The sequence below is a fragment of the Brachionichthys hirsutus genome, unplaced genomic scaffold (genome assembly GCF_040956055.1).
Source record: "Brachionichthys hirsutus isolate HB-005 unplaced genomic scaffold, CSIRO-AGI_Bhir_v1 contig_976, whole genome shotgun sequence".
NCBI classification, from domain to species: Eukaryota; Metazoa; Chordata; class Actinopteri; order Lophiiformes; family Brachionichthyidae; genus Brachionichthys; species Brachionichthys hirsutus.
The window spans coordinates 620,279-630,305 of NW_027180316.1; the positions used below are offsets into that span (position 1 = coordinate 620,279).

The 10,027-nt window shown below is 42.4% G+C and overlaps 2 protein-coding genes across 3 annotated transcripts; one reads left to right on the forward strand and one right to left on the reverse strand.

Annotated features, from left to right (window-relative positions):
- Window positions 1-5,043: 5,043 nt before the first annotated feature.
- LOC137912523 (trafficking protein particle complex subunit 6b-like) lies at window positions 5,044-7,361 on the reverse strand. 2 transcript variants are annotated; one of them, XM_068756676.1, is made up of 7 exons: window positions 7,339-7,361; window positions 6,936-7,036; window positions 6,632-6,699; window positions 6,428-6,545; window positions 6,233-6,316; window positions 5,984-6,077; window positions 5,044-5,747 (listed from the first exon to the last, which is right to left on the reverse strand). In XM_068756676.1, the coding sequence occupies exons 2-7, from the start codon at window positions 7,032-7,034 to the stop codon at window positions 5,716-5,718; spliced, it is 495 nt and encodes a 164-aa protein (XP_068612777.1). In that variant the 5' UTR covers window positions 7,035-7,036; window positions 7,339-7,361; the 3' UTR covers window positions 5,044-5,715. The 2 variants fall into 2 exon arrangements, with proteins under 2 accessions (XP_068612777.1, XP_068612776.1); XM_068756675.1 differs by lacking the exon at window positions 5,044-5,747 and having other exon boundaries at window positions 5,937-6,077.
- A 410-nt stretch (window positions 7,362-7,771) lies between these two features.
- On the forward strand, window positions 7,772-9,435 carry LOC137912538 (biogenesis of lysosome-related organelles complex 1 subunit 3-like). The gene is made up of 5 exons (XM_068756693.1): window positions 7,772-7,825; window positions 8,050-8,165; window positions 8,287-8,473; window positions 8,606-8,706; window positions 9,145-9,435. The coding sequence occupies exons 2-5, from the start codon at window positions 8,052-8,054 to the stop codon at window positions 9,328-9,330; spliced, it is 588 nt and encodes a 195-aa protein (XP_068612794.1). The 5' UTR covers window positions 7,772-7,825; window positions 8,050-8,051; the 3' UTR covers window positions 9,331-9,435.
- Window positions 9,436-10,027: the final 592 nt, after the last annotated feature.

The following is a 10,027-nucleotide window of genomic DNA, read 5'->3' on the forward strand; positions in this document are numbered from 1 at the left end:
ACGTATTCACATAAGTTAGACTACAACATGCGGAATCTGGATACCCTTAAGACAAAAATATATTTAGTACACGCAACACTTACACAGTTGACCCCTGCAAGTTCCTCCACATCGACCACAAGCAGAGGGTGGACTGAGACATTCCTTGTACGCGTCTGTCACGAGAGAAAGAGACCCCCCGTGAGGGACTCCGAGGTTTACCTTTAGATTTATGTGGTCACTGGCATAGCTACAGTGATGGAGAAGATAGAATGTGTGTCGCCACCATAATGTAGTACGTATCAACTTTGAAGTTTAACAGTGCTGGAAGTATTAAGATGCTTTACCACAACAGTATGATGAGATTGCAGATTGGAATCGCGGTGTGATTGGCCAATCGGTCGCCTGTTTCCGAGGCCAGCGTCACCATTTATTTGCCAAAGACGTATGTTTGTAACTCGATCATTTAAGGGCTCCTCTTAGGAAAGCAGGACAGCTGCGTGAACGCATGGTTTGCCTGTGAAGCAGGGCTGCAGTCAAAGGTCACCAAGGGGGGAAAATTGCGATGCGCCTCCTTGCTTTGAAAAGTCTAATAATCTCTGGGGGGGGGGGGGGGGGGTGGAACAAGTAAGGAGTGCATGCCCTGCCACAGGCCACCAATGGCTCTGCTGATGAGTCGCGTTATCAGCCAGAAGCCTGGATTATGGTGGTGAAAACACACTGTCCTATGTTAGTGTTTCGCAGTAACTGTACGCAGTATTGTTTCCAAGCTAGTGAAAGTTATTTTTCTCAAGACTGTACAGTCTGCCTCGTGTTTAGACGACTGACCTTGAACCCGAATGTTAAGTTTTTAAAACAACTGAAGTGCCTGTAGTGTTATTTAACAGGTCATGTTACAATGTTGAAACAAGATTTGCTGGCTGGCGAGGAGAGAAGTGACGGTGGGTTCGGAGTCCCCTTTTTTTAAGTAACTGAGTGTTGGTTCCATTTCTTGGTAAGAAATTTTTACGACAGTTTCTTTGCCTTTCATGCATTTATCCACAGACTGCCACCAGTAAAATAACCAAAGGTAACTTTTAATGCCCCCAAAACCAGCGGCCAAGATCTTCCTCTCTTCTTGATGACACAATTATCTGTAAAGCTGCACATAGGAATAATATCTGGTTTGCTATGTGTTGGAAGATGCAGGCAATGAAGAAAAAAAAGACACTGAAATGTCACCAAATTATTTATTTAGCGTCTTGTTTTGTACAGATATGATCTGGGTATCGGAACACTTAATACTGCCGTATGATTGTTTCATGAAAGTTCTGTTTTACCTCCCAAAAAAAAAGACCTTAGTGGTGCTAATCTGTGTTTTAAATGAGCTTCAATGCAGACATTCCCAGGAGTGTGATTCTTTTTTCTTTTTTTTTTTCCATCAACAGCCAGCATCACTTTTTTGACAAGCAGATCTTTGTATCTCAACCCACTCACCATTATTCACTCTCTCTCCTTCTCACTCAGCATTGATTCTCTTACTGTTATTGTTTTTTGCTGTTACTGCGTGTGTAGCGTCCTGGTCACAAGTGTGTGAACTGTGCACCCAGGTCCGTTACCTGACGGAGCTAAGTCGGCGTTCTGGAGGGTTATGGCGTGTATGCTTACTGTTATAGACTTTTTACTTGGCTGTTTTGTGTACTTGGTTAGAACAGACACTGCTGTTACTGGTCTATTTAAAATTTGCCTTTCCATCGACACACGCTTGAGGCCTGTTTAGCATTGAACATGATTATCTGTAGTAAATTAATTTCTTTAATTTATTTTAACGTATTTATAGAGTACTTTGAGTTGTTAATGCTTGTATCAAGTTTAATATATATTGTTTTGCTTTTTTTGTACTGAAAATAAAGTTTTTTGTTTTTTTTAAACTCCCTTCGCTTAATGCCGATTCTTGTAACGCTATCTGAAATATCTAAGAAGCCTTATGTTTCTGGTTCATGCGGTGACTGACGTAAAAGGAGGCCGCTTGTGTTTTAGTGTGACGCTTGCTGTGGTATCTGACGCATTTTTGTAATGTTTTATTCACTGCAGGAAGGAAGCGAGCAGGAAACCAGATGAGCTGTCGTTGAGGTTTTCATTGTCGGTCACGTTACCCCCAGTAGACCGACGCGTTTCAGTTGACCTGTGTCCACATGTTGAAATTATAAACATGACAGCCTCATAAGTTGCACAAATGTCTTCCCCTTCAGTTTGAACATTTCCACAATTTTAACCATTTATTGTAAATCTTTTGCCTTTCGAGTGAAGTCGGGTGAATGTACATAACTGATAGATCCTGAGTTTATCTGTAGCCTCGCACGGCCCCTGCGCGATGGGTCGCAGGAAGACTACATGCGCGTCATGTGAGGAACGGTGTGTTCAGCTTTCAAGGACAACTTCAGCGTGAACTAACGGGATGTTAAATTCAGTCACCGGGAAGAGTTTTGTGTGCTTCCTCTAAATACAGGAGCATGCATAATTTTCGGCCGCGTGGAATTCTACTTTCCTCTCCGGTTTCACGTATGCAATGGAATGTTTGTGAGAATATGATTTGAGCTGGAAACCAGTCCAATATAGGATATAGCAAGACGCCGGTTTGTGTGTCTGGGAGTGAAGCCAATGAAATTGAATGCGGAGATGAGAAGTCTTTTGTCCGCCTTTTAATTTGACCAATCCTAGACTCCGAACGATCTCCTTTCTCTCTCGCTGATTCCATCCTTCCCCTCTTCAATCTGCGCTGTGTGGTTGTTCGGCAAAGCCTTTATTAAATCAACAGTATCTATCGAGTGCCTCATTCAGGGGAAATATAATTTTCCTCCTGTCATAAGTAACTCCGGCAAACAGACCCACCTTTAAAACCAAGTTGGGCCTGAGCAGGGCTGAAGGGGAAAAACTGGCCCTGGAGGAAGTCTTTCTTTCATGTGCACACATGAGCTATTATCTTGCCACTGTTAGCATGAGATGGGATGGCTGTGAGTGATTAGTGGCAGTGAAAGGTTTCAAGGCGTGTGTGAGTGTGTGTGTGCTGTCTTGTATCTGAGCTAGACATTCTCCTGCACTCTTGCCCCGTAGGCTGTAGGACAGGCAGGCAGATGGCTGCATTCAGGTCCACCACGGGTCAACGCATGGCCCCAAGCGGCAACGTTTGTGTTGTGAAGCGCGGAGACTTGCGCTCTGACGAGACAGGATTGGAGGAGGAAGTTGGGAAATGAAGTCGGGGAGGCAATTTGAGAGGATGAACATGAGCAGGCAAAACAAAGATTTAAAATGGATTGTAGCTCCAGGAGTTCTATGAATTTTGAGTGGTAATTTCTTCTTTCCCTAATTACCCCCCCCCCCCCCCCCCCCCAGCTTGGCTGCCATTGGTCAAATGTCACAATTTGGTCAAACCCAATGGCCGTTTGTTTGTCCGACCTGAACTGAAGGAGCTGCCACTGACGTCTCACTGCACAAGTCTTTAGACGGTTTTTGTGGACACTGAATTTCAGCGAGTCATCAGCTTGAGATGGAGAATGTTGGTCTGACTGGCTCCCCCCCCCCTTTCTTTCTTCTTGCCCCTCAACAACCCCTCCTCCTGTGTGCTCACTCCTTCCATTCACCGTTACTCTTTCTGAGTGATTATTGTGATGCAGGGTAAAGCTGGAGGGGGGGGGGGGGGGGGGGGGTAAAGCCACATAGAGAGAACAGCACAAAACAGCTGTTGTTGGACGATCACCGTCTTTCACCATACCGAGCTTCAGATTCTGTCCCTTCACACCAAGTCTAAGACTTGAGGTACAGACGCCGGAGACCTTTCACATCCTCACCTTTCCCCGTGGTCACCCTCCTCTCCCTCACTGCTTCCGCTACACCCCCACTCCGACTATTCATTTTGCTCATCGACTCTTCATTCTCCATCTTTTTCCTCTTGCCCCGCTCTTCATCTCAACCGCTCCCCCATTTTTTTGAACAATTCAGCCCCCTCTCAGGCTTTCACCCTAATCTTCCCCCCCACCCCTCCTTTCCAGTGAGGATTTGTGCAAAGCCTTTAACGGCTTGCAACAAATGGGCCAAACTGCGGGCTGTAGTCAGGTGCTTCACATTTCCGCAGATGTCCGTCTCAGTTTCCTCCACTGTTTTCTTCTTCTTGGCAGCATTCCTACACGAGCGCGTCATGCTGTCAGTTCTGATTCGTGATGCAGATCAGCCGGGGGGTAGGATGACGGTCGACTTTAAACCAGGGGACTTACTTACTCTGAAGCTCATTCAACAATCTTGTCTCGGGGGGGCCTTTGCTCTGAGTGTTAACCTGACATTTCAGATTAAGCATTTGGGCAAATATGAAAGAGGTCCTCCAATGATGAAGCATCCTTCTGCCATATTAGGGGACTTTCAAGTGGTAGATTTGTAAAAAGAATGATCAAAATGAAAAGGTCAAGTTCAAACGCCTCCCACAACCAGCAGAGACTTTAAAGCCAAAAATAACCCATTGACATTTTTCTTTGTGTTTAAAATGATAGTCTGTCTGTAGGTGATGAAGAAGTGCCAAACATAACAATGACAAATAAATGTATTTGATGGTCATGGTCTTGTTTGGATGGGTTGAGGCATCAAAACTAATTCATTATGTTTAGTCCAAAAGTTCCTCGTTTAGGTTCGGGAAAAGATTCGCTCGTGGGCTTCTTCCACTTTCTGCAATTAAACACATTGTAAAAAATGCAATCTGTGAAACAACAATGGTACCAACTGTTATAATGGTCTGTCTGAACCCAGTTAAGCTTGTTATAAATGCAATGTTTGGTTTGGGTTCAGCTTATAGGGGTGGACCTTTTGATCACGAACACCTCGGAGCAGTAGCCATATTATACAGTATTAGAATATGAATCTACGTCATGAAATAAAATGAAGCAAGGGTTGTAGAAAATGGAGCGTGCTCACAACAAAATGTTAGGAGATATGGTTCCCACTGATGAGTTCAAGGTAGCTGAAGATAAAAGCTGTGTGTCCCTCTAGTGGCACAAAGAGGTAACAGCAACTACTAGAGGCATTGCGTTGAATGAGTGTTGTACAAGAGATTTCATAGCTTTTAGTCGATCACGTTGGCAATTTACTGCAGACTACTGTACATAATGCTTTACAAAAGACAGGATTTTTTTAGGCAAAAAAAAGGCACAGAATCATCCAACATATCTTCTTGTACCAGTGGCTCATCTTGGATTCACATTTTGTCTTGAGATGAACTGAATCTTAAATGTCCACCAGCTATTAGACGGGTGCGAGAAGAGACGGCATGACAGGTGGTAGTCCAAAACGATCAGCCAAAATGATGACTCGTTGTAAAGTCTGCGGATGTAATCTTTCATTTTCAGTTTTCTCACGGTGAGATCCAAGTCCTTTTGAATTTAGGGATTCAATACAGTACAAATAATATCACAACACAGTGACAGACAGACTGCAAATTTAATGGAACTATTGAGAACATCACACATCTGTACAAAATACAAAACAGAAGAGAAACATTTCTATCTGTGACAGAACTGCATTAAGAGGGTCAGCCCTTGCTAACCCTCTTACCTGGACATCTGCAGAACTGAGCTACTCCTGTTTGACCCGGTTGTGAAAATCAGGGTGTCGTTTGATTTTCCTCAGTGACTGGACAGGAAAAACGGTCATCGCTTCAGGATTAACAGAACGCCGCGGGGCCTAGTTCACTTGTACCAGGGAAACGGAACGGATTCACAATTTCTGGACTACCACCTGGAATTTACCTGGAAAAACAGAACAAAGGGAGAGATTAACCATTTGTTTAGTCCATAAGAATGTATTTAAAGTAATGAAATTAAGTTTCTTACTCAAAGACACCACACATTGTACAAACATGTTCTCTTTTAACGGGCCGTACAACCATCGAGACATTCGGACAGGAGTTTTACTATTACTGGAGGTCAGCAAGTGTGTCACCAGACTCTACCCATCAAGGGATTGGTGTTCTGATACAACTTACAGGACGGCATGACAGAGACCTCGGCCGTCACCACGCTGTCCAGACCGAGGTTAGACAGAGCTCCTCTCACCACGCCACATGAAAAGGCAAGGTACTGAGAGGAAAAACGCACAGAGAGAACATTAGAGATTAGTAAGAGATGAGACGCTGATACTGATTTATTTGGCTGTAAATCAGTCTACACGAGCCATGTAGGGGCCGAAGAAAAGTCGTTTTGTGTGTTAATGACAAAAGCGTTCCCATAGTAACCTTAGGAGCCTGATCCAGGTACTGTTTTCCATTGGAGAGCTGAGTCAGCAGAGAAAACTTGTTATCCTGCAGAACGTAGGTTCCCTACAGCAAAGAATAAATAAAACACGTATGAAGGAATGGTGTACCTTGATTTCTAGATATATTCTTTGCAGTAGTACTACGCATATTGTCATTGCACATTTTTGCCTTTACCTGATGGTTTGTCCTGAGGTTGTCGACCTGCCTTCTGAAAACCTTTGTCCAGAAATCTTTACAGATAAACTTCATCACATCCAATTCATCCTTGAAGCTCGGCGAGTCGCGGGTCAGTCTACTCCAGAGGGACAGTTACGCTGTAGTGATGCATGTTATACACTGTGTACTAATACACACACTGTATGTATGGGGCTTTCTTGCCTTTCAATGATGCCTTGTCCCACTCTGAAGCCCATGCTCTCAAGCACAGAAACACAAACAGCTCTGTCCTGGAGAGAAGAAATACAAGTGGTTAAATTGGTGAATGTTTACAAGATTAACAAGTGCATCTTTTGCGTTACATGTAGTCCGATAAAGCTTTATTTTTTATTATAGAGGAAAACACTGGTTCAACGTGACAATAATCTCTTGCTAAATTATGACTCGAGATCGCAGTGTAAGTCATGGCTAAAGTGTTTTGATATAACATCACATTGGTGGATTGTGTCGTATTTGTTGAACACACCTTATTGTCCTTTATCTCTCCTTTTCCGGATCGCTGCTCCGTGTAAACATGAGACACGATCTCCATATGGAGAAAGTCAAACAGAGACTCGTCTGCCATTTCTAATCAACACACAAAAAGGAAGTATTACAGCCGGATGCGACGCCAGAATCAAACAGTTTCTCTGCACCTATTTAGCCAGACTTTAAAAATACAAACAGGCATCCATTCACGGCGCTTGAGCATTAAGCTAAGTCAACAAGAGAGCGAAAGACAGCTAGCAAGTGTTTGCTAACGGCAGTGTCCAGGTCGCAATAGGTATTTTCTAATGTTGATCGATAAAATAAAATAGGGGCAAAGTAATTACTGTCTTTATCGACCCACAGGCAATTGAAAATATAGCGACGCGTCCACAGTAAATTACCTGCGTAAGGATCGTATGCGACACGAAGTACACACAAGTCCTACTTCAACAGTCGCACTCGATTTGTATACCAGGGTACTCCGCAGGACATTCAGATAGGCGGAGTTAACGATGGTCAAGCTCAAGAATAACCTCAAAAACCACTGTTTAATGGTAGCTTGCATGGTCCTCGTCAACCAAAATGATACAAGAAACACTTATGAACCAATAAAAAAGAAGTATATTCTCTAGTGATGGTAGAGTAACGTAATTTACACCTCAGTACCTACATTGATAAATCACATTACAATACGGGTTACGCCCGCTCTCATTACGAGCGTCCTCGTGAGTGTGACGCTACGTTTCTGACGCAGACGTCAAACGTCATTTCTCACGTGACATGACTACTGAGTGTGGATTGGGCGTTAGAAAATAGCCCACTTCCTCACTACTCATGTGATTTGTGACAGTTCAGAGGTTCGGACTTTTGTTTTTATCTGTGCAGTAGGTATGTAAACATTGGATCCGATTCTTAGTTTGCATTATGGATGTACATCAATATAACCTTTTATTATCATATTAAGTTAGTTGAAAGCACAATTGGCATAGCCGTCGGTTTTCAGCTTCGCTTATGTTACCATTATGTTTCGGTAGTATACGTCCTGTTATTTAAAGGCAGCTAACTGTGTTTCGTTTTGTGTTGTATTCGTTCATGTACGTGTACATGTACAGTCATGTCTAGCGGGTACCAGATCGTGGTGCAGGGCGAGGCCTCCGAGACAGACTCTGATGATGAAGTCTACCTCACTTCCATGTCTGCTCCCCAAACAACCGCAGTGGGAGCCAAGGTGATCTTCCCAACATTTGCCGGGTCCTTCCGTGTTTGAGAGCAAAATTGGGAGAACATTATCTTCATAATCACCAACCAAAGCTTCTTCCTTTTGCCCGTGGGTCTTTGTCTGACGTCAGGTTCCTGGGGAGGCATCGGAAACAGACAGCGAGGGTGAGGAGGTGCAAGCGGATCAAGCTACTACGCCGAGCCAGCAGGGGTCTCGGATACTCAAGCGAGACCTGCCGCCTCTTATTGTAGTCAGAGACCGTCCTGACATAGAGTCCATCGTAGAAGACAGGGCGAGCCCTGGACGCAGGCTGCATGGTGAGCCGAATAGATCATTACAGTAACACAGAGCTTTTCCAGGCTTCGCTTGGTAGCCTTCAATTGTATGTAAGGGTGGAGCTGGAGATCTTAAGTACTTAATGCATTTTTTTAATGTTATTCTGTTTCCAGATGAGACCTTGTTACAGCAGAAGCTGCAAGAATCTAACAGCCGGCTATATAATGACGTGGGACAGACGGTTCGGCAGGTTTACAGCAATGCCACTAAAGAGGTATGCAGATGGACACTTATTAAATGTATTGGTTAGACATACAAAGGTGCATACAGGCCCCAGTTTACTAATCCATTAGACTGAATCGGCACTTTTAGGCACCAAGTTTTTTTTTTCTCTGTACAGTTAAAGAAATGAAATCGATAATTGCATAATACACAAAATATAATGTAATGCAAATGATGGATTTAAGCTCTGGGGTGTTTATATATATCACAATGCATGAAGTTATCAAGGACAGAAATCACATTTCAGTCATGAGTAGGTACATGATCAGTGACGATACCTTTATGTCATCAAATACTTGTAATTAAAAGAGTACTTTTTATGATGATAATAACAGCCCTATGCCATGCAACACATGCCAGCCAGTTAGAAAGTTTTTGTCTCCATTAGTTTTGTGGTGACAATAGTTTGATTTTGGCATTTTTGTGAAAGGTCCACAGTGCAACAGCTCAGCTGAATGCTTCACAGAGTGCCATCATCAATGCATCCCACAGCATCAGATTAATCCTGGATGACCTGAAGGCCGTCTCTGAGAAGATTGACATCATCACCAGCTGCCAAATACTGCCTGATATTAACATTAATAACCAAAATAATTATACTGCTCACAAAACATAAATTTATGTTAAAAAAAATAGTTTTAATAGTTGTGCAAGTTTCTCATGTATTAATTTTTTTATTTTCTTTCATTAGAAAAATAATTTAAATCAATAAACCACTTTTACCGTCTGTTTTGTAGATGTCTAATGATTTTAATTGTTAGAAGCTGGAACTACCGGCTGCTGTCTTGATGCTTCAAAAATGGAGGTGCAAGGTTCTGTCACCTGGAAGAGTTAAATTAACATTTAGTCTGTTAATGTTTTGACCACACGATGGCGCTATTGATACAGCTATAATAAGAAATAACATTGAGGGTTGGGGTAGAATCTTTGAAAAAAAGGTCCAAACATAATAGACAACACAACCTGAAACTTTTCTGTCAGGTGAAGCCATATTTATCTTTACACATTTCATGTCCCATATAATTATGCAAGATGGATTTGTTATGTCCAGTCATTTGGTGAAATAATGGCGTTTCTTTTTTATCTTATATTAAAGTATAGTAAGTCCATAATGTAGAGCTATTTTTGTATCAAGTATGCATTAATCATGGATTCAAAAGCACAACATCTTAGCAAAATAAATAAATAAATGAAAAATTACTGCTGAATGCAAAATTTTCATTATACAAAAATGTCTCAATTTAGATGACTAATTGTGGGGTTTAATTCACTAATCAGGGATCAATTCTTTTTTTTTGTCTTATGTAAACCTG

What these genes read in the sequence shown, in the direction of transcription:
- LOC137912523 (XM_068756675.1), bottom strand. Translation starts at nt 7,034, where the DNA reads ATGGCAGACGAGTCTCTGTTTGACTTTCTCCATATGGAGATCGTGTCT. An exon ending in GAGAGATAAAGGACAATAAG is followed by an intron (nt 6,700 to 6,935) that starts GTGTGTTCAACA and finishes TCTTCTCTCCAG; the next exon opens with GACAGAGCTGTTTGTGTTTC. An exon ending in GGACAAGGCATCATTGAAAG is followed by an intron (nt 6,546 to 6,631) that starts GCAAGAAAGCCC and finishes CCTCTGGAGTAG; the next exon opens with ACTGACCCGCGACTCGCCGA.
- LOC137912538 (XM_068756693.1), top strand. Translation starts at nt 8,052, where the DNA reads ATGTCTAGCGGGTACCAGATCGTGGTGCAGGGCGAGGCCTCCGAGACA. An exon ending in CAACCGCAGTGGGAGCCAAG is followed by an intron (nt 8,166 to 8,286) that starts GTGATCTTCCCA and finishes GTCTGACGTCAG; the next exon opens with GTTCCTGGGGAGGCATCGGA. An exon ending in CCCTGGACGCAGGCTGCATG is followed by an intron (nt 8,474 to 8,605) that starts GTGAGCCGAATA and finishes TTCTGTTTCCAG; the next exon opens with ATGAGACCTTGTTACAGCAG.